We start from the raw sequence: 27,738 nt of genomic DNA on the forward strand, positions 1-27,738 counted from the left end.
ACAAGAACCATGGGGACGGTGAGCGAGCTCTGCGTCTCCAGCTTCCAGGCGTTCCTGTACAACTCCGTCGCCGTCAAACCCGGTAAGCAATGACGGGGCTTCGTGCTCTAACTGAGTCCTGGCTGCCTTCGCACGGATTATTCATTAAGAGAGAGATTGGGGTTTTGGATACGATTATGGTGCAATCACCATAGCAACCAGCGGAATATTTAACACTGATTCCTCCACTTATATTACTTATATACAAGAACCTCCTAACGTACACGCACGCCTGGTTGGCTGGTACCGGCAATATGCCTAGTGGGGCAAATCGGGGTCCCCCGGCTCATCGCTTTGGGTGGTTATGTTACCTTTTTTTGTTGTAATCAATGTATTTGCACCATTACCACTGATCCTGGGTCTGCGCACCATCCGCGTGTTTTTGGTTAAGGATAAAGGTTTTAACCTGGTTCAGGTAGCGCGTAACCCTTTGTTTTCCGGGGAATGTTGCAATCTTACGGTATTTATACGGTTAAAGAGTTTTGCTTGTTTTTAGCAGGGGGGGGGCAACTACGTTTATATGTAATTAGAAATGAGAGGGATTAACCGGTTCTGCTGGACTTTGGAGAAGGAGATTATTGGATATCCGAGACCTTGGCCGAAAGCCGCTGTGAATACGTTGTGTATCCGCCGCTCGCTTTCCCTTCCTGTCTGTACGATAAGCTACAACACTTCGCTGAACCAAAAGAAAACAAAGGACAGTCTGTCCTTTGCTTAACACACTTAGAACTAAACTTTTACTTTACTGAGAGGGTGGTAGATTGGTGGAACATCTTCCCAGCAGAAGTGGTAGGGATTAACACAGTAAGGGAATTTAAACATGCATGGAATACGCATGTGGCTCCTGAATCTAAAACGAGATCAAGGCACCATTCCTAAAGCTGTTGCATGCTGAAACCCTTCCAAAAAGGAATTTTTGTCGGGAACCTTTAACTGTCATGTGACACAGAAGCACACGCACTGATAGGTTGAAAAAAGTTTCTGTTTTTTTTAAATTTTTTATATGATCAAACCCTCTGTAAAAGTAATACAATAGCAGCTCTGCTAAGGTTTATTTGGATAATACACTAGAGGGTGCAATTATTTTTTAAGTGAAACGGCACATTTCTCGCTTTCTGGCATGGCTTCTTGAGAGTTTATTATTAGTTTATATTGGTTAAAAAGATAAAGATACAAAACGCTATTGCATTTTTTAAAATTAGATTTGTTTTTGTAACATCTACAGAGAAGCAGTGTAATATCTCATTGTACAGCACTACGGAATATGATGGCACTATATGGATCAGATTCTATTGCTTTATAAACAGAACAAAATTAATTTTAGATTTTAAGTGCTCCAATAAAATGCTTTCGATATATTGTCGCTTTATGTCTAGCTGACCTAGAATATATATTATTGAACAAAAGGTGAGCAGGACCCTCTTTACCGAATGTATCGTCTGCCGGCTCTAGTTTTGTCAGACTCTTTGAATGTGGAGACTGTAAGAAGGGCTGCGGAAATTTTTGGCGCTATATAACTAAAAGATAATAATAATAATAACAATAATAATAATAAATACTAAAATAAGCAGACGGAGATAGAATGGCAATAAGTCGGCCATGCACTCATATAACAAATAAGCAGTTCATGTGTGCTTCCAGCAGGTGGCAGCACATTCCCAAAACAAACATGGTACCTTTACTAAGTATAGGGTACAGTATGTAGTAGTAATAGTATGTAGCATAACATACAGTATGTAGTATAGGGTACAGTAAGTAGTATCAGTATGCAGTATTGGGTACAGTATGTAGTAGTAGTATGTAGTATGGTACGTATAGGGTACAGTATGCTAAGTATAGGGTACAGTATGTAGAAGTGGTATAGGGTACAGTATGTAATAGTATGTAGCATAAGGTACAGTATGTAGTATGTAGTATGGTACAGTAAGTAGCAGTAGTATGTAGTATAGGGTACAGTAAGTAGCGGTAGTATGTAGTATAGGGTACAGTAAGTAGTAGTATGTAGTATCGGGTACAGTGTGTAGTAGTATGTAGTATCGGGTACAGTATGTAGTAGTATATAGTATAGGGTACAGTATGTAGTAGTATATAGTATAGGGTACAGTATGTAGTAGTATGCAGTATAGGGTACAGTATGTAGTAGTATGTAGTATAGGGTACAGTGTGTAGTAGTAGTATGTAGTATAGGGCACAGTGTGTAGTAGTAGTATGTAGTATCGGGTACAGTGTGTAGTAGTAGTATGTAGTATAGGGATAGTGTGTAGTAGTATGTAGTATGGTAAATTAAGTAGTAGTAGTATGTAGTATAGGGGACAGAGTTGTAACCCATTACTTCATAAAAAAAAGGGACATAAAGTCATTTTAAATCACTATGACAAGTGAGCATCGCCTTATAGTTTACCTTTTTTACGCAAAAACATGATTTCCCGGGGGGGTCTAAAGAGACATCCATGCGCATGCACAGAAACACTGCTGAAAGCAGGACAACAAGTGATGCTACCTCTATGTTTAATAACGAAAAAATGCAGGTGATAGCATTATTACATTTTTTGATAATTTTTTAAATAGTTTTATTATTGGCAGCAATGTTTTAGGGCCACCATTACACACTGTACTTGGGGTTCACTGAGAGCTGAGACTTCCCATCATGATCTCGCTCTCTTTACTTTGGAGGCCGATAATTATCTTGTACTAGTACGATCTATTGTCACCAAAATGTACTGAGCTCGCATTGAAACCGCACCTACGTGGAAACTTAAATCATTCTACAGGATCTCCATAACCACAAGGAGACAGGAAGCAGAAGGTTCTGGTTAACAGGTTTACTACAGGAGCAAAGAAAGTCAAATATGTATTTAGCAAGTGAAGGCCAAGTCTCCTTCTTACCACCAAACTCGTAAGAAAAGTTACTGGTCTCACAAAAGTCTTGGTTTTCATGCGACAGTCTCATTTTTTGGGGGCACTGTTCCGCTGTCCCAGCTAGCTGCAGGACGGTGGGGATCATGGGCCATTTGGGTAGATCCTCTGATCTCCTCTGACCAGCCCGAGGAGCCGTAATATCGATACCCATTATCCCATACAGCCTCCTCACAACACTGAAGGTGGTTGGGAGACCATGCCTTTCGCCCTGTCTACTTCTATAGTGGACCTATCTCCCCCTCTGAACAGAGGTCCCATATATAATCTAACCATTAAGCCTTCGGCTCCAGTGGGAAGCTCTGGGCAACGTGAAGCTCTGAAGTTTTTTGTAAATGGCGAATTTGCCCAACACTCTTAGACATGTGAGTTACCCGTGACTTTTAGGTCACCTCCGGGGTTAGCAGTTGCCCTCCCCTCTCCATGCTCTACTATCGAGGGCTTCCCGTTTTCTCCTGGCTGTGGCTGGTTATATGGGTTGGGAAACCTACTATTACGTCTGTGAGCTGCAGGCTTTCTAGTCTCATGGAAATCTCCCTTGATGAGATCTCAATAACATTTTTGTTGCGGGTCTAGGCCTGCGTTTGACCCTGTGTCACAAGACCCTGGTTTGTTGTTGTTTTCTGTCACATTCTTTCCAGCTCGGTTTAACCCATCCAGGTGTTTCATACTGCGGTGAGAAACGCATAATAATGCACCTGAATCAACCACGCAAACACCGGATGGGCCCCTAGGGTTATTACTGCCCCTGACGAACGTTGTTTCTGGCACCCCACTGGATGAGCTTTCTAACATTTAACAGAAGCTTGTGGTGACACCTCTATACGCTCAGACCCTAAGCAGAGGTCTAATTCTTCTGTGCGGTTGACCAAACAGCCTTCCACCCAGCCCCACAGCCTTCCACCCAGGCCCACCGCCTTCCATCCAACCTCACCGCCTTCCATCCAGCCCCACCGCCTTCCATCCAACCTCACAGCCTTCCACCCAGCCCCACCGCCTTCCACCCAGCCCCACCGCCTTCCACGCAGCCACACAGCCTTCCACCCAGCCCCACCGCCTTCCACGCAGCCACACAGCCTTCCACCCAGCCCCACTGCCTTCCATCCAACCTCACCGCCTTCCATCCAGCCCCACCGCCTTCTATCCATCATTAGGCCATGGAAGGGACGCTGCACATGCCCAAGTATAATGTAACAACTGTATGACGTGACTATGTAACTCTTCCCCAGAACATTTTGCACATTAACTAAGGGCATGGTGAATTTCCCAGGCTTGTTCATGAGAGGTATGTGCATATGTGGTCTCACTTTTGCTTAACTATATCTCTGCATTCCAGACATGCCGAGCCGATCATGGTTTACTTCAAGATATAATCTCTGAAACGGTACTGAGACAATGTAAATCATGTTTTTGTTTTTCTAATTAATCTTTAACTGTCTCTTTTGTCCTCCTTTCTGCCTGTCCCTCACTCGGCTCCCCTACTCCCTGTCAGACTGAGTAACCACCCAGACACCATTATCAAAACATGGCGACTTGTTTGCTCTGTGCGCGATTTAAATACCAGGAGCCCTGAGGCTCTTTTCCGTAGACCTTCCCAGCTCGTTCGGTAACTCTCGTTTCCTCCTACATGGAGCAGGCATGAAGCTACCATAAGTTAAATCTATGAAAGGGGACCTGCTGCCCATGAGAGACGTCAAACGGACCTTTAAAAACCTTCTAGTGACATCTGCCTGTTCTAAAAACATATAATTAATCGTCACAAAAAGGTTTGGGTGAATAAAAGGTCCCATCAAACTCTGGTGGAGAGGCTTGCAAGTTCTTCTAGAGATGCCTAGAATGGTGGACCAGAATGTGACGTAGAGTCATATAATGCAATAGAACTCATGGGCTTTCAGACAGGGGCCAAACTCCAAGCCACTGGGCTCTGGTGCAAAAATTGCCCCAGGCCCCCCAAATTCACCAAGCAACATGCCCACAGTGCCTGTTTTGCCACCAATTTGACAGTGCCGACTTTGTTCCTAAACAGCTTATTTGCACCATCCTAGCCCCCAAATGGTTTGCCTGTGCCATTTTAGCCCCCAAATGGTTTGCCTTTTCCATCTAATCCCCCAAATGGTTTGCCTGTACCATCTTAGCCACAAAATGGGTTGCCTGTGCCATCTTAGCCCCCAAATGGTTTGCCTGTGCAATCTTAGCCCCCAAATGGTTTGCCTGTGCAATCTTAGCCCCCAAATGGTTTGCCTGTGCAATCTTAGCTTCCAAAAGGTCTGCCTGTGCCATCTAAGCCCCCAAATGGTTTGCCTGTGCCATCTAAGCCCCCAAATTGTTTGCCTGTGCCATCTTATCCTCCATAGAGACTAATCCAACATGCAGGAAATGTATGCGATGTCCCTTCCTGCATGCTGGACGTGGGCTATAAATATCTTGAGGGCCACCAGTTGTGTAACACTGATCTATACATAATTACATATAGCGTGGGACGGCACATCTGACACTATATGTATAAGGCCACACCTCCCCAATCACGTATAGATCCGTGTTACCCGACAAACGTCCGGTAAACGTCCAGCTGGTGGTTGGCTGTGTTCTCACGTCGTACTTTGTAAGGGCTTTATGTTCCGTCGTGCTGTGAGCTCTGGTACCGGATGGTGACATTTCTCTTATCTAGAACTTGGCACATCGCTGTGTGTTAATCTGCCGGTAATAACCCCGCCGGTTCCCTATATCTGAGCACAGGAAGGAAAGGGCTGTGTGTCTGTGTAACCGCAGCGTGGGTGCAGCTGCTGCCTGACAGATAATAATGGCACGGCCTGCGAGCTGCGATAATCTCATCACTCCCAACCGGCTTGGAACGTTCCGCAGGCACCCGGTGCCACGCAGACCCGCTCACTCTGTATTAAGGGTGTTAGACCTGGTGGCTGCCCGTAAGGGAATTCACAACGAGCCCCACTATATGATCTAACAGAGAAAATACAATAAAAAAGTCTGGTGTTTCCACAATTTATCTCCCTATCTGAAGAAGAGACCTCTGAGCTCTCAAAAGCTTATGTAACTTCACACCTTTTTTACATGTTGGCTCAATAAAAGGTATCAGCTTTAGCTAAAGACTTTTTGCTCTTCTTTGCCCAAATTTGAAATACTCTTGACCGTGCATCTTGTGCCGTGAACCTGTGTGTATCTGTCTGTACGTGCCTTGTGTATACCTCTGTGTGTACTAGTTGTGTATACCTGTGTGTTTGTGTACCTGTGTGTGTTAGCTGTGTATACCTGTGTGTGTACTCGTTGTGTAGTGTATACCTGCGTGCGTTAGCTGTGTATACTTAGGTGTGTGTACTGGTTGTGTAATGTATACCTGTGTGCATTAGCTGTGTATTCTTGGGTGTGTGTACTCATTGTGTATACCTGTGTGTGTACTAGCTGTGTATACCTGTGTGTGTACTAGCTGTGTATACCTGTGTGTGTACTAGCTGTGTATACCTGTGTGTGTACTAGTTGTGTGTACCTGTGTGTGTGTTAGCTGTGTATACCTGTGTGTGTACTCTTTGTGTATACCTGTGTGTGTTAGCTGTGTATACCTGTGTGTGTACTTGTGTATACCTGTGTGTGTACTCGTGTATACCTGTGTGTGTACTCGTTGTGTATACCTGTGTGTGTGTTAGCTGTGTATACCTGTGTGTGTACTAGCTGTGTATACCTGTGTGTGTACTAGTTGTGTATACCTGTGTGTGTACTAGTTGTGTATACCTGTGTGTGTACTTGTTGTGTGTACCTGTGTGTGTTAGCTGTGTATACCTGTGTGTGTACTCATTGTGTATACCTGTGTGTGTACTCGTTGTGTATACCTGTTTGTGTCTACGTCCTTGCATTCCTATGTTGTTCTCCCAGGGCAGGCTATCCGTGCATTAACCCCTTTCTTTCTAATGCCTCTGTGTCTGCCCGCCCCTGGGGTGCATTAACCCTTTCAGCCTGGCCCATACCACATTACCTGTTGCATTAGGAGCCCTGGCCGGGGGTAGAAGTTACTATTTACAAACATCTCTGAATAAAACAATAACAAAGCCCAGGCCGGCGCACCGTGTACTCTCAGCAGGAGCTGCAGGGGTTAACGTTGTAGGTCAGACACTGGCTATGACAGGAACAGGGTGTGACAGTTTTCTACCCCCCCAGGGGGCAGGATGACGTGTTTCTCACAGCCCCGCCCCCTCCCTTTGCCCTGTGTGTGTGTGTGTGCAGCTGTCAGCTTCGGCAGCCGGAGATCGGTGACAATCCCGAGAAGCCCCGATACCCCTCCTGCCCCCGGACCCCTATTTATCAAAGAGCTCCGAAGGGGGGCAAATTCCCACAACCTGTGCTGAGTCCGCATTCCGAGCAGAGAAGATGGTGCTAATAACAGATGGTGAGTTTGGGGTAAAAACACCCAATAACTGTTACTGATTCTATAGATTTACATTTAAAATGTATATATTTATCACATCTCACAAATTGACACTTTTCATACAATTTTACACCAAAATGAGCTTGTGATATATTGTATTTCTCCCCAAAAACTCCATTGTGTTTCTTTTAATGTTATTCTGTACGTGGATTTAGATGGCAAGCTCTGCGGAGCAGGACTCTCGTCGCCCTACGCATTACTTTGTAGCGGTGTTGTGCTGCGCTACAGAATATGGTGGCACTCTATGGGTGTTGTGCTGCGCTACAGAATATGGCGGCGCTCTATTAACGTGTAATAATGGATTATAAAGCCAGGTGCTTGTGCCTCGGCGGGGATGGAAGTTTGGGAGAATTATAGTTAAGCCCGGAACTGGAATGGTGGATGTAGGAACCGGTTTTTAGGGGGGGGCAGGTCTGTTACACCCTAAATCATGATATTTAATTATAATCAGCAGGGCGAGGAGTTCTTAAAAAAAACATTGTGTTTCTGGGATTACGCGCATTTCCTATTTTTTCTCTAATTTTATTACTTAAAAAAAAAAAACATTCGGGGGAAAGCCACGTTGATAAAAGCTTTTTTCTAGCATTATAACCGGGGGGAGGGCAGAGCTCATGTAAGGAAGTTTTTGCTTCCGAGAGGGTGGTAGATGAGTAGATGAGTGGAACAGCCTCCCAGCAGAAGTGGTAGAGGTTAATACTGCGCATGAACGTAGACATGCATGGGATAGACATATGTCTCCTGAGTCATAGATGAGACTGATTAAGGTCTGAGTCTTTACAGCAGGAGGAGCGGGCGACTAGGCGGGAGCCGAATGGGGCCGATCTGCCATTAAATCATGTGTTTCTGTAAGAGTTGGTAATTTAGTATATCCTCCCCCTTCGTTACATCGGATTTTTCAGTAAGCGATGTAAATTGGGGGTTCCCACAATAAACGTTATGGCCGGTAGCGCCTTTTTAATACATTCTAAAGCCGTTCTGTTAATCTTTTGTTGGAGCCCACCTGTGAAGTCAGACTTATTGTGTATTGGGAGGGAAAGGGTTAAAAGAGGGATTAAAGTAAATAATAGACAGTCGATCGCGGTGGGGGGTTTCAGGGGCAATCATTTGGGCTGGCTTCTGTGTCACATGATAATTAAGTGTTCCCGGTACAAAAAATAACAATGCAAAACGCCACAGCGGAACCGGGTCTTTGAAGAGTTGATTTTGTTGGGGGGGGGGCTGCCCCTTGGCCGCCATCTTCAGTGGGGTCCCTATTTGGAGGGGATCCTAGAAGATGATTTCGGCCAGGGAAGGAAAGGGGCTGCGTATCCCCCCCCATGGGACCTGGTGTCCACTGTGGCCCTACATTTTGGCCCTCAGGCTTAGGGACAAGAAAAAGGAAGTGAGGTCATCCTACTGATGAGGTCATACATGTTGCCAGAGGCGAAGCCATTGGCCAATGCATCTGACTTTTGGCCACTGGTTGACCGACCACAACATCCGCTCCGGTGGTTTCATAAAGAGGTAGAGAAGAGTAGAGAATTTCTCCATGACTAAAGTCCGCGTGATGTCATCACCACATGATTGTGACACGGGACGCAACCAACCACCTCCGCTTCTTGCGAAATAGAAGTAAAGGGGCGCTGCGGTGAACCCCTGAACCATGAATATAATAATACCCGCTCCCTCTGCGCTCCGAGGTTTTGCACCGTGTCCGGTTTGGCACATTCCGGTGTAATTTGATGGTCTGTGGAATGTAAGCTCTTCTCGCCTGTTGTTTCTGCGTATCATCTTCTTATATAACATAGGACATGTTACGTCCTGTCTAGCCTTTGTACAGCGCTGCGGAATCTGATGGCGCTATCAATGTGCCGACCGCAACGAGTGTCTCTTGCAAGAAAGGCTGAGCTGGCCCTGCATGATGTATAGTTAAATCAGCTAGCCGAAATTCTCCTACAAACTCCCAGTTTTGTGAACAAACAGCACCACAGCAGAATTAAGATTAAAAGATACTGAAAGGTCAATTTATAGCCCAAAAAAAGCCACAATGGCTACTTCTTCAAGCCGCACAATGCCATATTCCGATGACAGGTGCCCGTTCGGCGAATCCCCGGATTATCACCGGATTAGTGATTGTTACCGAGCCTGGCGGGTACTCGGCGATATTCCTACACCGTGAAGGTGCAGCCGCTGCCCTGTAACATGCGTTTCCTAAAATTCCTAGAATGTGTCGGGGGCTGTAAATAACTCTCGTGCCTCACATACCCCACACCTTGCCTCTGCTCCCCGCTTCTATATAATACAACCACAGATTGTTATGTTATATACATCATGCCCTGTCTACCCATTGTACAGCGCTACAGAATATGATGGCGCTACGGAAAACAATAAATAATAATAACAACTCATCCTTGTTTACAAAAAGACAATGTACATGACGGGCACGCCCACCAATATGTTTTCTTTTTGATTGAATTTTAGACCATTTTTATTAAATATATATATATATTCAGGAGCCATATGCCTGCCCCGTACATTAAAATCCCCCTTACTCTATTAGCCTCTACCACTTCTGCTGAGAGGCTGCTCCACTTATCTACCACCCTCTCAGTAAAGTAAAACGTCCTTACAGTTACAATGAATCCAGGGTGCGTGATCACCGTACCCCATGCCTGCTTTTAAAGAGATTGATTTGATGGCATTTTTAGAATATTTGATGAAAGATTAAAAAACATTATTTCCAGTAAATGTATTTTTTCTGTGAGTAAAGCGATGTGCGAAGCCGAGGACCTCCCATCGAGGACCTTACACTCACTTTGTTGTGATAACGTTTTTGTTGTAACCAGAGGCCTATCTACTATTGCGCCCCTGTCCAAATATCTAAAACCCATTTACTAGGCCCTGCTGCCCATATATATAAATATTAGTCCCTGCTGCCGATAGCGGGTATAGATCAACACACAAACCCAGATCAATTGAAATTCACTTGTGATCTCAGCACTGAAGGTATAGATCAAATAAACAGAATCAGACATACAAATCCTGCATTTGCAGGTATACAATAATAAAATATGAAACGTAGCATCGCAGGTATAGATCAAATAAATACATGGAAACAGCATTGCAGGTATTAATCAACTGAATAAGACATATTAACCCTGTATTTGCAGGTACACATAAATAATGTATGGAAACATAGCATAGCAGATATGGATCTACAGAATAACACAAACCCAGCTTTGCAGGCACAGATCAATCGGAATTCACATAAAAACTCGGCATTAAAGGTATATTTAAAACCCCCTAAATTACAGGCATATATCACAGGTTGCACACCCCAAAGCCAGCCCTGGCGTCCACACTGCCCACATAGAACCTGACCAGCACCCGGATAACACACATAAGATTTGCCATCTTTGTCCCCAAATAGCCCAGCGCAAGTCAACTTGTTCCCAAACAGTCCGGCCTTTGCCATCTTTGTCCCATATATACCCTGCCTGTGCCATCTTGGTCCCCAAGGCTCAAACATCCTGCTAGTGCCATCTTTGGCCTTCCATAATTATACATCTATGATACACAAACACTTTTACAGTCACTCACTAATTCACACTTTAATTCAGACAACTCATCCACACATTAACTCACACTCATACTTATATCTACCCCCTCTCCTTCTCTTATCACTTTCTAACCCCTCTCCCCCTTTGTAGTTCTCTCACCTTGAGATCCAGCGACGGGAGCCCGAAACTTCCGTCTTCCTGCACTGCTGCGATGCCCGCTGCTTCACTGCTGAGCGCCAAAATATGACGTCATATGACGGCTCTCAGCATTAAATGTCGGCACCGGGAAGGAGGTAGAGGCCTCGTGGAGGAGAATGAGGGGCGCCGAGCGGTTGCTAGGCGCCCCTCTCTCTCCTCCGCATCAAAAAAAAAAAAAGACGGCGTTTGAAAGCCGCTCACTGCCCCCCCCTTTCAAATGGCGCCTATGGCACGAGCCATAGGTGCCATACCCTAGATACGCCTCTGGTTGTATCAAAGTATTGTGTTCTTTACTTCTACAATTCTATTGTTAGGTTTTCTTAACTAAAAACAACTTTTTAATTTTTTTTAAAGCAAATCTTAACTCTTAATTGTATTTCTGGGGCACCTTTTTGGTTTTTTTTTATACCTGGGAACTCCTGGCCCACTTCCCCTCTCCCCACCCACCATTTTTAACCAGAGGGTGATCTACCCCTAGTTTGCCCCCCCCCCCGGACCTGCCAGTCTAGGCCAGGATATGTCACTGCCGGGGACGCCTTACCATATATTCAAAGTTGGCGGCTGAGCTGCTTCTGTATATCAGCAAGCGGGTGCATGCGCAAGAAAAACTGATGTACGATATATATAATATGTATATAATATATATATAATAAGTGTAAGCTCTTGAATCCTCGCTTGGCACAATTCATTGGCTAATACCCTGCACTTCGTGTTACACAAGCAGAGATGAATAGGTTTTTGGGTGGAATATGATGTAACACGCGGGGCGCACCCACATTATGCGCTGTGATGTCACTGGGTGTTCTCCTGCCCAAACAGATGTGCTGGCAGGCCTGATAATCAAGGCAGCCGATGGGAAAGCCTGGTCTGTTGGGATTGTTGGCAGCTATGCTCAACCTCTGCTCTAAAATAACTAGAAATACATATTGTGCATCTACCCGACTTCTATGATTTCATATATATTATATATATGTAATATCTATATGCGTCAGTGTGTATATAATATACAGTATACGTGTACAGTATATATATATCAGATGATTGACATGTGTCAATCACCGAGGTGAAACAGGATTGGACACACTGTCAGAGCAAACCCCTCCATGTGGAGCCTGCAGCAGGGGAAGGGTTAAGGGGTGCCCAGTGTGCGCAGGCCTGTCCCTTCCCCCCACTCGTGTTCGTGGGGAGGAGCTGGTCCAGATCTGCATCCACGGAGCCGGTCTCCCTGATCGCTGCATCTTGCTACGGTTTACCCCAGCCGCCTGCCCACCGGTCCCCGCTGTTGGGGGTGGAGGGCTGGATGCCCCCTGCTGCCTCCCTTGTTGCCCTCCTTTGCCATGGCTGTCGGTGAGGACTTGTGCATAGCTGGGCAGTGCCCTCCCAGGATGGGGAGAAGGGGCAGATTAGGTGTCTGGACCGCAGCCTGACCCGTGATACCCCCTCCCAGGGACAGGGGCAGCTCAGTGCAAGTCTGGGTAAGGTGTGTGGGGGGGCATAGGGGGTATCCCTGCAGGTGCCACAGGAGGGGGGTAATTACAGGTGATGGGGATGTAACCAGGGGTAACAGGTTGCACTCATCACACGCTGGACCACTTCCACTGCCTATAGACCCCATCCATACAGGATGCTGCCCCAATACCCCAGAGATGCCCCAGCGATGCCCCCAATACCCCAGCAATACCCCAGCAATCTGCCGTAAACAGACTGCCTCCCACTCACTCAGCTCCTGCTGTACAGAATGAACGCTCTCACCCTTCCTGCTTCACTCCCACTATCAATTATTATTATTATTCATTGATTTATATAGCGCCATCATATTCCGCAGCGTTGCACATGCCCTTCCTTAACCCTTTCTGAACTCTTTGAATGTACAAGCTCCTTTTCATTAATTTTTATTAATTTCATTGTGTTTAGCATTTTATTTACATCCATTCAAGGGGCAGATAAGCAAATGTACCCCTTATCATCATCATCATTTGGCAACACTTGTTAAAAAAAATAAAGCATCACGCAGGGATCCACTCGCTCTGTCCCAACATCCTCCGCTAAAGGGGAAATGAGGTCACTATGATGTCACTCAGTTTAATAATGTCAGTTGTATTTTTTTTATTTACCTGGCAGGGGACTTTACTGAATAAAATCTTTAAAAAAAATTATGAAATAATCAGATTTTTCTGGAAACGTGATGCTAATACAATAAATTGTGTGTATCTGTGCATGTATATGATTTTTTAAAATTATTTGACTGTACATTTTGTGCCATAAAATAGAGAATCCACTGATTGTTGTTTTGGATGGAAATGGTTAACTGCGGCGAGGGTGTTTTTAGGGGGCTCCTGGGGTGAGCAGCGTGTGTGTCGGCGCTCTCACGTCTGTCTCCCTGCCGGCTGCATGTCTCATGTCTGTGTTACTGGAACTCCAGTGACACGTGGCTTGTGGGGACATGCTCATCGGCAACTGCGTTTGTGGCAGTGGGAGTCAGCGACAGACACGTTTCTGGGTCCTAGCCTATATATACTGTATACATACGATACAGTGTGTGTAATATATACATATGATATAGTGTGTGTGTGTGTGTATATATACATATATATATATATATATATATATATATATAGTATGTGTATATATAAATGTATGATATAGTGTGTGTGTATATATATATATATATATATATAAATATATATACACATACGCACACACTATATTATATCATACATATACACGCACATGTATATATATGCACACACACTGTCTCATATGTATAATATATATATTATACATATGAGGCAGTGTGTGTGTATATATGTATATATATATATATAATGTCTATATGTACGTCTATTTTTCACCCATAAGGTGTTTTCTCTGAGCTCGTCATCTTCTCTTTTCTTTCTTTCGGTTCCTCTTCTCTGTCGGTTAAGCCGTGATCTCCATTCTTTGCCACTTTTGCCACCTCTACTGCTTACTAGCCACCATCAGCTTTATATTAAAAGGTCTTCTAGCCTAATTTATTCATCAGGGCGGCGCAGCCGATGGAACTCGTGGGACTACAACTCCCACTATGCTGCGATTGTTCTATATTTATATACAGTGTTTGGTATTACTTTGCTTACGTCTGTTGTTATTAAAATTAAATTACACAATATTTTGGTTTTTAGTTGGTTAGTTTACTAATAACATCTTATTAAGCAAATACTCCTTTGGAGATCTTATATGGTTTCTCGTCTCATAAAACAGCGCAGCCGATTCTGAGATCCTTTGTCTGATTGATAGAAAGCGTCGTCTGCTTTTGTGTCGCGTGATACAATGTTTCTTGGAAAATCGGATGACAACTCTACGATTAAAGAGCAATTTCTGGAAAGGGGTTTGGAGATTCAATGTTCCGGTTACTGGAACAGCAGCTTTAACGCTTCGAGCACCGGTGATTGAGCAGGGCTTTACCACGAAATGCGTCGCCGCGGCGCAGAGAGAGGGTTAAAGCCACGGTAATTATTAGTTCTGCTAGGAAAGGAATTCTAATCGGTTTCTGACTCATCGCGTAGGACGTTTTGTGGTTTGACTTGAAGATATGGATATCGGTTGGGGTCTTCTGCACCTCGTCTTAAGGTTGACGTGTATATATATATATATGGCTCTATCGCTTGGATGGTGTCTGTGCATGTTACCATGGTTTCGGTTAATATATTTGCCACGTTGCTTTGGCTCGTCACAATATCGTGGCATGTAGCGGTTTGATCGGGTCAAAGTAGGAGGTGGATGAGTTGAGGTTGAGGTGGAAGCTGATGACCGCTCAGGGTGTAGATACAATTTGATGTTATTTGACCGTACATTCAGTGATAATATAAGATCGATGTGTATATAATGTGCAAACTCCTTTCCTTACAGTACCCAGTGACCTGACCCCGGAGGAGCGGCAGGAACTGGAGAACATTCAGCGTCGGAAGCAAGAGCTGTTGGCAGACATACAGGTAACATGGTCTTCTCAGCAATGGCCTCACCCCGGCTTCAACTTATGCTTACTCTTTTTCCGTTCCTGGTTGTCACCTCCTGAAAACGTAAGCCCCAAAGCTTAAACTGCTACCCTGATTCTCCGTACCCAGATGACACCCGCTTCCCAGTTCCTTCTGCCTGTATCAGGATGATAGAATGTTTAGGTTTCATTGAAAAACAGGAGAAAGCAAATGATAAAGCCAACGTTTCAGCCCCACGCAAGGTGTCTTCTCCAAGTCTCCAAAATGGTCTAAGGAAAGAAGAAGGTCAGGCCACCGCTGTCACCCAAGCTATATGTGAGGTGTCTCCTGGTATTTTGTAGGAACATTTTGTAACTGGGAAATGCTGATATCTGCACAAAAGGGGCTTCTAGAACGTGATTGACCTGGAGAGAAGCTGTCACATTCCATGTGATTAAAGACCCTTGCTTATGAGTGATTGGCTGGGGTCAGAGGTTCTCACGCTGTTTGTTTTTACATTGGCTTTGTGGCCATCCTCTCGGTAATGACGGCTTTGTCTTGTGCCCGTGTATGTGCAAAGCACGGATGTTCTCATAACAATCCCTCCCTCCCCTATCGGGTTTTTTGGGGTCAGGTGTCTGCTCATGTCAAGTCTGAGTTTCACCCCCTTAGGCACGGGCTGGCGGCTCCACGGGAATTTTCTGGGGCAGAAAATTGGAGTCGTTGGAAGACAAGAGGTGGTGGCAGGGTGATAGCGAGGAGGGGGCAGCTACAGACACAGTAAAAATAAGGGGAGGCACCCAGCCACCAAACAAAACATTCTCAGGTCACTAAGCAGAAAGCCAAATCCATGGTGAAACCTGGTAACTGACGGGAACCTTTCACCTACGGAGGGCCGGGAAGGGTTAAGCAAGTTGTTGTCCAATTGTCCCTGTTAATCCAACAAATACGACCCGCTCTTCTGTGACTTGCGCTCCTTCCTTTGTAGTTTCCTCCTAACTGTTGAGTTGGCTCTCCTGACCACCACCTTTTGGTCTCCTTTGTCCACCTTCCCGCGGTGACCGCTCTCTTACTTGTTCTGTTTCAGCGGCTGAAGGATGAGATAGCCGAAGTTACGAATGAAATTGAAAACTTGGGATCCACCGAGGAGAGGTAAGGGGATTGTGTTTGATTTCTAAGAAATCTCGACCTCCGATTGAGACGGCTGATGCGACTTCTACGCTGTGCTTTGACCTCGCGATGGACCCTGCGTTCCTCTGTTTGTGTCAGACTACGGGTTTATCTATTCCCACATTTGACCTCTAGGACAATAACCCCAACATGTCCCCACAGCGTGGTACATTGATTTTTCCCACCCACCCTCTTTATCCTCGTTACTCATTGACGTTTCCCATACAGTTCTTCCCGCATTTGTAACCTGGATTAATGGGAGTTGATGCCCCCTCCAAAAAGAGTCTGTTAAATGCAATTTATTATTGTCTCGTAAAGGGCTTTTACCGTCATATAAAATCATTTAATCAACATGATGGCTTCCAAGATATTTGGATTAATACCATTTTGCCCCAGCAGAGTAGAGTTCAGTGGCCTATGGGGCAAAACTTGCATAACTAATTACAGCCCTGGTTTGGCTTTTTTTTCCCTTATCACGCCTCCTAAGACCGCCAGAGCCAATCAGCTTTCACCAAAGAGGAGTATCCACTCAAGGGGGGCAGAATAATTATACCATATGGAGAGAGTCGGAAAAGGACGGGACATTTTATTTGGAAATAAATTCCTTTTAAATATTTGTCTTGAGATTCAGTGATGAATAAAAAAAAAAGTGCCTTGAACAGAACTAAAAATGTATATTTCAGTATTCAGATTTTATTTAATCGTTTATTAAAGCTTCCCTTTACGTCATGTTTTTAAGGGATCCCAGGCTGTTGTCGGGTATATTTAAGGGTTAAAAAAGGATGATGTTCTGTCAACAATTCCAATTAGATTTGTAGATAGTAAGACGTTCCTGCGCGGCATGTCTCTGTGGCATGCAAATGAACGCTATTTATGGAGGAAGCCGAATGTTTTGTTTAAGTTTGACGAATCGCACGGAACGGTAGTGATCCAATTTAGACCTGAAGCGGCTTCCATGTTTTGGAAGGCGATGGAAGGTTTGGGGGGTTCTTTATACTTTGTTACTGATTCCGTGGCTTGCGTCCTGCAGGAAGATCATGCAAAAGAATAAACAGGTAGCCATGGGAAGGAAGAAATTCAACATGGACCCTAAAAAGGTACGGCACCAAGACCATGCTGGAGCGGCTCTGTCCTCTGTTGGGAGGAGGTATGTTCTTCTGTAATCGTGTCGCTGGGTTGTGTGCACAGGGCATCCAGTTTCTCATCGAGAACGAGCTGCTGAAGCATACGTGCGAGGACATCGCGCAGTTTCTGTACAAGGGAGAAGGACTTAATAAGACGGCCATCGGAGACTACTTGGGCGAGAGGTGAGAGCCGACGTGTCGGCGATTCCTTAAGGTCACCAAGAGGGTTTTTGGCTTGGAGTAGAGGTGGCATCAGTAGAGTTGAGTATTTAGGGGATGTTGCATGGGGCCTAATGGTTTATTTTTTCTTCACATTGACTGCAGAGACGACTTTAATATTCAAGTCCTTCATGCATTTGTGGAGCTTCACGAATTTATGGACCTTAACTTGGTACAGGCTCTTCGGTGAGTTGGCAGCAGTTTGCAGTTTACTGGACAATTAATTCCCTCGTCCAAACAGTAAAGCTTCATCCTGCTTTAGTTTTTTTTTATTTTTAGATCCTTAACCTTTTTTTTTTCTCGTTCTTCCCGTAGTCAGTTCTTGTGGAGTTTCCGCTTGCCGGGGGAGGCTCAGAAGATCGATCGTATGATGGAGGCATTCGCTCAGCGCTACTGCCAGTGCAACCCCGGGGTCTTTCAATCTACAGGTATGGTTTTCATTTCCCAACAAGGTCCTTGGGTTGTCCTTCAAGAGATCCGTCCTCCCATCACCTTGACACTTCCTATATGTTTTTTTTTTTCTATTTTTCCCTTCCTCCTCCCAAAAATGTTCTGTTTTTTTGTACCTCCCAGTGACCACTGACCGCTCTCTCCGCAGATACATGCTATGTCCTGTCCTTCGCCATCATCATGCTGAACACAAGCCTGCACAATCCAAACGTCAAAGACAAACCAGGCGTTGAGCGGTTTATAGCTATGAACCGTGGGATCAACGATGGTGGTGACCTTCCAGAGGACCTGCTGAGGGTCAGTGCGTCGAAGGGTGTGGATGCATCAAATCAGCAGCCTGTGTTATTAGCTAAATCCAAACACTGATTGGACTTTTCACCCTATTATTATTATTATTATTATCTTTTATTTATATAGCGCCAACAGTTTACGCAGCGCTTAATACAATACATAAATTCAAGGGATCTGACAAGACAAGAATTGACAGACTTAGACAAACCGATACATTTGGTGGAGAGAGCCCTGCTCGCAAGCCAAGAACATTGTGCGGTCACTGGGTAGCGTAGAGGAAATTTTTGGGGCTAAATCTGTTTTGCTGTCTTTGCAGAATCTGTTTGATAGTATCAAGAACGAGCCCTTTAAGATCCCAGAAGACGATGGCAATGACCTAACCCACACCTTCTTCAACCCGGACCGAGAGGGCTGGCTCTTGAAGTTGGGTGAGTAACTTACTGCTTTGTGGTGGGAAGATTAAGTATCATTTGGGGAGAAGAGAAGAAACCCCAGCGGGATGTAATACAAGACAAACTGGGGTAGAAACTGGCAGGACAGGCGCATGTATAAGTCTTTTGGACCCTCATCCCACTGCCTCTTCCTCTTAAGTAGCCGCGACTACCCTATCTTTCAGTTCCCCCATTTCATTTTTTGCTCCATGCCTGAAACATACCCTGAAGGCTGATTAGCGATGCACCAAGCATGCGCCATCCCAGTTTACCCATACAGTACGTGAGTTCAATGAATTCCAGTAGCCCGTAAACCACGACAGCTGGTTTTTGAGTTATTGTTGTAAAAAACCAAATCCGATTAATCCTAAATTTCGACGTGTGTTCCCCGATGCACCCTCAAGCGACCACAACCATTATCAGTGATGTCATATATTTACACGGCCCACACCAATACCACATTAATGATGCAACTGTTAAAGGGTATTACAAGACTAAAATTTGACCTGGACTTACCAATGGGTTGGGGGCACCATGCTTCTCCCTCCCGGCACGCACAGTGGGATAGGGCTGCACCTTGTTATTATATTCATTTGAGCTGTTTGCGCATGGGGAGGGGGGAGACGGACGGTGATCTCCTTTTTTTGGTTTTTAATTTTGCTTTTTTTTTCCCCTTATTTGTATGTTTCCATCATTCGGGCTGCTTTTTTTACATGCCCCATCCTCCAGGAGGTATGTAGACACGGTTCTGCGCTCAGTGTGTGTGTGCGGACGCAGGGCTGGAGCTTCAAGCTGCTTCTGTCTCTACTTTTTCTGGCTTCCCATTTTCGGTTTCTTGCTTGGCAAACTTTCCTTGTGCTGTTTTGCTGTCCTTGTTCATCCCCCAAGGTATCCCAGAGAGCCGGGAGTCCACCGTGGATAATTCACGTATTTCCACATGAAGAATATAGCCATCTATAGACCCCAGAAAAGTTAGATGTTTGGCTGAACAATGAATATGTTTGCATTCATTTAACAGGAGAAGCTGCAGCTCCAGAGCTGCAGCAGAAAGCACCCTTCATGGTCCGTTGTTTCTCTCTACTGATTGGCTGCTACAGAATTAGCATTATATTCTGCAGATTCCCCCCTTGCAGTTTTAGGGAGGGTGGGGGCAGGGGCAATTTTGTTTAAAAGAGTCCCTTTAACTCTGAGGGTCATACAGGCTTATTCACAAAGCTTGTTAGTTAAGGCCAGACGAAGCATTTGACCTTACAGACGTTAGATGATCTTTAACCCTTAAAAATACTAATTAGCACACATAAAAATACATTGTGCTGGGCCTTCTTGCGGGAGAAACATGCATGCATCATAACACATAGCTAATACCAGTATATTGAGCTGAAATCCTTTACCTCGACTCCCACGCACCTCACATCTTATTGAATACCCAGTTTACGGCCAGGCCGTGTCCCGTGGACCCCGCGGACGTGTCTGTGAATAGATCCAGACCTTCTTTTTGTTTACGGAAAGCCGCAAGATAAGATTTGAGTAGTTTTGTGTTATCAGGGCGAGAATTTTCTAATAATGATTGAAAGTGGAGGGCTCTGTGACTTTAAGGCTTAATCAGCCCAATGTCACCGCCTTGGAGTGTTTTTACCAATCTTTCCCCGTCCTAAAATATTATTTCTGCAAATGGCTCCGGTTCAGCCGGTTCACAAACAGAATCATAACTCTGATTCAGCAGATCTGTCCTCAGAACACGGAGATTACAGTTCAACAAGCGTTAGTCAACCTGGCCCCCGGAGACCGTCCGGGGGCCGAATTCGTTTTGAAACATATGATTATTTAGAAACAGTACCCTGTCAATGATTAACAAAGAGGCAGGTGAGCGAAACCCTCGCCCCGTACCGGACTCGCCTCGCCTTCATTGTGAATTCATGGCACGAAAAGCGATCTGCAGAGCGAGCTTTACTAACCCTGCTCACAATTATCTGCCGGTTCACGAGGAAACCTTCCGGACGCCTCAGGGATTTGTCTTAAACCAGAAACCTTCTATGCAGACTTATGAGTCAGATGTGGTCGCCGTTACACCGAATAAATATATATACTGTGTGTGTGTGCGTGCGCACTACTGTAGAGCCCTGCGCGGGACTGCTTTTTTAATCCCGCTCCCGCCCGCCAATCAAGCCCACCTCCTTACCTGATCTGCAGATTTCCCGCGCAGTCCCGCAAGGCTGCCCTCGAGTTGCTCCCTCACAGCGTCTCTTCTCTTGCTCCGCCCAGGAGTCACAGGAAGTGATGTCACATCACGTGACTCCATTTTGTTCCTGGGCGGAGCAAGAGAGGAGACACTGTAAGGGAGCAGCGCGAAGGCAGCCTTGCGGGACTGTGCAAGATTACCGGGTCCCGCAGGTACAGTGCCTGACCGCCCGCTCCCGCCTGCAACACCAGCAAGACCGCCCGCAAGTTTTTTGGTGGGTCCCGCGGGACCCCCTCCTAATGCAATCCTCTACACACTACTGTTCATAGGTTTGGGGTCACTGAGCTGTTTTCATGGAAAACAAGGAAATTTCGAGCCGTAACATAATTACAAAAGGGTTTTCTAACGATCAATTAGCCTTTTAAACTTAAACTTGGATCAGTGCCATTGGAACACAGGAGTGATGGGAGTGATAAAGGGCCATTGGAACACAGGAGTGATGGGAGTGATAAAGGGCCATTGGAACACAGGAGTGATGGGAGTGATAAAGGGCCATTGGAACACAGGAGTGCTGGGAGTGATAAAGGGCCATTGGAACACAGGAGTGATGGGAGTGATAAAGGGCCATTGGAACACAGGAGTGATGGGAGTGATAAAGAGCCATTGGAACACAGGAGTGATGGGAGTGATAAAGGGCCATTGGAACACAGGAGTGCTGGGAGTGATAAAGGGCCATTGGAACACAGGAGTGATGGGAGTGATAAAGGGCCTCTGTACGCCTATGAAGAAAATTCCTTTAAAAATCAGTAGTCATTTACAACATTAACACCATCTGCGCTGGATTTCTGATCCATTTCATGTTATTTTAATGGACAAAATGTGCTTTTCCTGCAAAAACAAGGACATTTCTAAGTGACCCCAAACTTTTGAACGGTAGTGTAAGTGCTCGGTGTGTTTTGGTTATAGGACGCTGTGTTGGCTCGTTATATATATATATATATATATATATATATATAATATATATATAAATTATATTACACACACATATGGTTCTTCCCGGTGTCTGGCTCCTGGAATGCTGAGAGACATCGTGTCGGGGGTCTGGCGTCCGAGCCCCTGCTGCAGGGATGTTAGAATCCATTGCTGTGTTTATGCTGAGATAATCAAACCGTAATTCAGTGTTGCTTATAGTGATGTTTAGAATTTTTTAGATTGATACAAAATATAAATATACAGAATATATATAAAATGGTAAAATGATGGGGGTCGTGGCAAAAAAGAGGGTTATAACCCTCTATTACAAAGCTTCTAAAGTAGTCTTGTTACCATAGTAACCAGTGGGATGGTGGTCTTACTATATAAGTGGACAATATATTGTCCCTGGGGGTACATCACAACGCCCAAAAGAAACAAACCATTTGATGTTTGGCTACAGAACCTTTCACTCGTAGAAGCGTAAATCATATTTAGATATTTAGATATTTAGGGGCTGGGCTTGTCGCCATGGAAACCAGCAGGACATTTTTGGGATTTGCTCCACATTCACAGCTTATCATAGGAATGCAGCCAGTGTATCTTTATCATCGTGAAGGCAAAGGGGTCATCTTGATCAGTGGTCCTCTGTGAATGATGTTTTCGATGACCTCATAGGTGAGGAACGGGGCATTTCCTGTGGTCTGTTTTTTTGGTTTGTTTTTGTTTTTATCTTGTGTGTCCCGTCTTTAAATACCAAGAATTACCGGGGAGAGCAAAGGGTGCAGCCGGCGAGCTCATTCTTGTTCTTGTAGAAGAAGCCGTGCCCAATAACGCGTAATAACTCGGAGCGAGCCGGAGCGCTGCGAGGCGTTAGGTGCCTGAGTTTCTGGGGCAAATTTTTATTTTTAGAATTGATTTTAAGTGAAATTCAATTGTTTTTTGCATGGGTCTGTAGGAGTCCCTGTGAAATTTGTTACTTTTTTCCCCACCCCTACAGACTCTTCTAGATAATTCTATGTCAGCGCAGCCGGATTCATAAAAAAATAAATAAATTACTAATTAATCTATAATTGGGAAATTCCTGGACGTTTCGGTGTAGATAGAATACGAACTTTAGACCTGTTCTAAATCATGGCGGTATCTGCGCAGGAAGCTTGCCCGGGATGCAGGACGGCTGCGTAAAACAAAACAGGAAGTTAACTTTCCCATAATACACGAGCGTGGACCTGTATGTTTGCGAGATATACGGCCGGCGCTATGTATGGATCCCTTAAAGACGAAATGTCACCCCCCCCCAGCTCTTAGCCGTAAATTACTTTGCTGAAACTACCTGTTTTTTTTTTTTTTCTTTTATCAGTCAGTATTATTGATTTTGAGATATTTAAGTTTAATGATTAACCAACAATCAGCAATTTAATAACAGGGGAGAGATAACTTAATGGGGAGGAATAATAATACGGATGCCGAGAACGGGAAGTAGTGCTCACACGGGGGGGGGGAGGGCTGTGACTAACCGTCTAGTGTTACGTTGTTCTTCAAACAAATGTGAGACGTCATCAAACGGTTAATGAATGTAAAGTCGCTTTGGTTAAATGCGCCGGGCAGACAAAGCAGTAAACCCGCAGTGACGTGCGAGCGTCGGCACGGTGACTCACGGCCATGTATGCGCATGTTTCAGTGACGTCCGCGTCACGCTCACACGGAGTGATTCACTGCTTTACATGCGGGGATATCCGGGGACTCTCAGGTTTTGCCCCAAAATCAGGGCGAAGGGGGGTAGACAATCCGCAGCTGGCGCCTTCCTATTCTACCCCGCTGTCATCGTACATATAAGGCTTCCAGCCGGTGCTTTTACGACTCGCTACATAGAATCTTCATGATAGGCTATTATAGGGTTAATATTTAATAATAATAATAATATTTATATTATATATATATAACGTGGAGGCTTAAGCTTTAAAACAGTCCTTTTATATAATTTTTATCCAAAAGTCAGGTTATTTCTGTAATATTTAGAATGATTGTCTATTGATTTATATAGCGCCAGCATACTCCTCAGCGCTGTACAATGGGTAAACGGGACAGCCCGTCCCGTGATAGGCTGGCTCTGCTCCGTATAGTAGCTCGGAGATGGCCGTTATAAGAAGTGATAATGACTCCCTCCTCTCCGTCGTTCCGCTTTTCTTGTCCGCTGGTGGGTGTTGTCCTCTTCTGCTTCCGCACTGGGATCCTCCTTATGCTTCAGCTTTGCTTTTTATGTTTTTTTATGTTCTTGTTTGATTTCACGTCTCCTCCAAAGCAGACCCTCTTCCTTACACCAGGTACCTCCTACGACCAATGCTTTTTCCTCCCCATCCCCACCTCTCTGGCTCCTCCACTTCCCTGTCCGTTGCTCCTGTAAAGCCGATCTATCGGATCTCTTTGTTTCCCCGCGCTCGCTCCGTGACCCTCATGAAACAATACTCCTTTACAGGGGGCCGCGTGAAGACATGGAAGAGACGCTGGTTCATTCTGACCGACAACTGTCTGTACTACTTTGAGTACACAACGGTAAGAGCCACGGCGATAGATACGATACAACTGTGCATATACAAGGGGTCCTCCACATCTCGAGAGCCCAGGGCACCCGTCCCTATATACATATACATATACATACATACATACATACATACATACTCGCTCTCTCTATGGAGCTTCCGGTATTTGGGTGTTTAGACTGATCTATCGCTTTCTGCCCCCAGGACAAGGAGCCCAGAGGGATAATTCCCTTGGAGAATCTCAGCATCCGCGAGGTGGAAGATTCCAAGAAGCCCGTAAGTGACCGGTGGAGGTGGTGTAGCCGGGGTCTGCTGGCCTGGAGTAGTCGGAGTGAATTATTAGTGGATGGATTTAATCTTTGTTGCCTCCCCCCGCCTGTTCTTCTTTCGCCTACACCTCGTCCTTCACCGTTTATGTTCTTCTTCTTCATCCTGGCTTTTCTTTCTTCTCCAGAACTGCTTTGAGCTCTACATCCCGGATAACAAAGACCAAGTCATCAAAGCCTGCAAGACCGAGGCGGATGGCCGGGTGGTGGAGGGCAACCACACTGTGTATCGGATCTCTGCGCCCACGCCGGAGGAGAAGGACGAGTGGATTAAGTGTATAAAGTGAGTGGTCTCTGGGAAGGAGCTGGAAGGGGGGGGTTATTAGTCATCTGCCCTTCTGCACATCACTTAACGAGACAGGCTGCGCATGCGCCTAGGTTCACTGCCTTGTACCTGTGTGTATCTGGATTTAGGTTTAGAAAAAGAATAGAAATACTTTGAATAAAAACGTTCGAGTTATTTTTATTTAATTGTCTGTAATGGGAATTGTTTGCCAGGCTGTAATTGACAGGGGGTGGTAGGGAGAGGATATAGGGGGAGAAGCATGATGTATGGATTTTTGGTCGCACTTTCATGCCAGCAAAAGCCCCAGACGGGACAAGTAGAGGTGCCGGTTTTCCCGTGTACATCGGGATAAAGCGCCTCCTGCTGGTCAGTGGCGCAGGTGCAGTTAGAGAGCTGTTAAGGCATTGATGACGTTGAAAGGCTGTGCGTGCGGTGTCCGTTTCCTTTTGCGTGTGCGTTATCACACATACACATCACACGCAACAGGAAACTGTCTTTTTAACCACATTCCCTGAGTTCCCGTGCTTCGTTGTCATCGTTACCTTGTGCGCCGCTCCGCTGCAGGTTGGACCTTTGTGCCTTTTTTTGGACGGGCAGCTCAGCCAGATAGTACGAAGCAAGCAAAGACAGTGCAGAGGAGGCCGCGCTCCCACGCCGATGACTGTAATGGAAATGAATCCGTAGGTCTTTCTGTGAAAAGGATTCAAAGTAGCTGGAAACAGAATTATGATAAAATTCCACACTGGATCCATAGCGCTTAACATCATCCCCTCGATGCGTCCTTTTACTCACCGTTACGTTACCGAATTCTTAACGCCTGTTTCTTACCTCACAGGGCTGCCATCAGCAGGGATCCGTTCTACGAGATGTTGGCTGCGCGAAAGAAGAAAGTCTCTTCGACCAAGAGACATTAAGAGCACGCGTGGTGGCCGCGGCCCTCTAAGACAGTGCCTCTTTCACCTGCCAATGCTGGTGGACTCTTTAGCTCTGTTCAGGTGTTGCTAATCTGGTTGATTTGGACAAAAATTGAGGAGGATCCCCAGCGAGTGGGAATATTCAAGTTTTACTCGGCCTCGAGTGCGTCGATCCTACGGGCTGAAGTTCCACATTCCATTAATGACCCTTCTTGGTGTGCGTCATGTTCCTTTACCCACATGAGGTCCCAAGGGCATCCTTTGAGCCACCTACAATCCCTACAGAGGCAATGTATGTTATCTTTGTTGTAAATAAGAACCTTCAGAACGTTTATTTTTTCCCTTAAGCTGTAAATAGGGACAACAGCCATGTTTCTTAACCTAGCGTGGACAACCTCAACTTACTGGATTTAGAAAGTTCCTCCCAGGACCCAAGTGACATACTGGACCTCCGCTCGTAGAGTAAGTCCTCCTGAACCAAAATGCCCGGCGGAACTCATTCCATTCAAGGAACAAGACATGTTCTTAAGGATGGAGATCTTTACCGCCATCAGAGGAAGCAATCGGTACTTTGAGAATCTTTTTCCTAAACCTTTGGGGACCTGCCGTGCAATGATAATAATGTGACGGGAACCCATATTCTGGTATAAAGGTTAAATGTTTATTAACCAAAACTCAGGTTTTCTTACCTAACTTACTGTGGGAACCTGGGTCTGTCAGCCTTTAGAAGATCTGTGGATAGACAGTACAGAGAACAAGAGAAACCTCTTAACTGTGCGTAAACAAAGCCATCGTCTATGGTCTTTTTTTTTTTTCTATCGGAAGTAAATAATTTAGCTTTTTTTTTTGTAAAGTTTTCCTTTGGTACTTGTCCCTTAGAGGGGGGCCTGTGCAGTGAAACAGTGTTACCTTATTCTATTTATAAAAAGGTGTAAATATTTTGCCTGTAGTTTTTGTTTTGTATTTTTCTTCTCTTATTTTATTCTCCAAAGAAATCTATTCTTCAAGGCAGGGAGTACAAAAGCCTTATTAAAAACCCCATTAAAATGCACGCGGCCAGCTTAAATATTGTGTTAATTTATCTTCCTCTGCTACGGCCCGCCAGAGTAACGCAGGGAATGGAGTAGCCAATAAATGATTACGACTACATTGGTGTCATGTTTTTATTTCCGACTTAATCCGCGGACCTTGAGGTCCCGTGTGACGCCCCCCCCACCGTGGAATCCCTCCTCTACGTACAGACTATTTGTTTTGGGGTAAACGGTTTAACGGGGACACCCCCTACCCTGCCAAAGATTTCCGTCAGTAATACATACTTAACGCTTTATGTTACATTTAATTTCATGTTTAACTCACGTACTCGTGATCTCCCGGAACTCCGTCCTGCCTCTGCGAACGGAAGCCTCTTGGAGCTGTAAGTAGAGAATGGCGTCCGACAACCTTTTTTTTTCTCAGCAACACCCAGCTTTAGTTAAGGACCGTATGACGTCATCGAGGAACGTCACTGTCCCATTCAGTCCGTCATCCAACCGAGTCGCCATGCTAGGTTTGCTATGAAGAAGGGAGAAAGGGCAGTTTTCCAACACACTGTTTCATCTAACACTCCATACACAACACTAGGTGCCCTACCGAGTACACAACTATACCACCACCAACACACCTGTGGGAGCCCCCCTTTAAGAAATGTATTGCTTGCGTGTTACCGCTTGCCTTCTCTTGGTTTTCCCGTTCCGTCCCGTCTAACTTCTGTGTTTTC

The 27,738-nt window shown here is 45.2% G+C and overlaps 1 protein-coding gene across 3 annotated transcripts; it reads left to right on the forward strand.

The window, feature by feature from the left end:
* CYTH1 (cytohesin 1) lies at positions 1-27,129 on the forward strand. 3 transcript variants are annotated; one of them, XM_053454167.1, is made up of 13 exons: positions 1-82; positions 15,016-15,098; positions 16,168-16,232; positions 17,281-17,347; positions 17,439-17,557; positions 17,699-17,779; positions 17,909-18,021; positions 18,192-18,340; positions 18,651-18,762; positions 24,393-24,469; positions 24,661-24,732; positions 24,911-25,065; positions 25,904-27,129. In XM_053454167.1, the coding sequence occupies exons 1-13, from the start codon at positions 10-12 to the stop codon at positions 25,980-25,982; spliced, it is 1,245 nt and encodes a 414-aa protein (XP_053310142.1). In that variant the 5' UTR covers positions 1-9; the 3' UTR covers positions 25,983-27,129. The 3 variants fall into 3 exon arrangements, with proteins under 3 accessions (XP_053310142.1, XP_053310143.1, XP_053310144.1); XM_053454168.1 differs by lacking the exon at positions 1-82 and adding an exon at positions 7,191-7,351 and having other exon boundaries at positions 18,651-18,763; positions 24,391-24,469; XM_053454169.1 differs by lacking the exon at positions 1-82 and adding an exon at positions 12,482-12,602 and having other exon boundaries at positions 18,651-18,763; positions 24,391-24,469.
* The last annotated feature ends 609 nt before the right edge of the window (positions 27,130-27,738 follow it).

The sequence above is a fragment of the Spea bombifrons genome, chromosome 13 (assembly GCF_027358695.1).
Source record: "Spea bombifrons isolate aSpeBom1 chromosome 13, aSpeBom1.2.pri, whole genome shotgun sequence".
Classification (NCBI taxonomy): Eukaryota; Metazoa; Chordata; class Amphibia; order Anura; family Pelobatidae; genus Spea; species Spea bombifrons.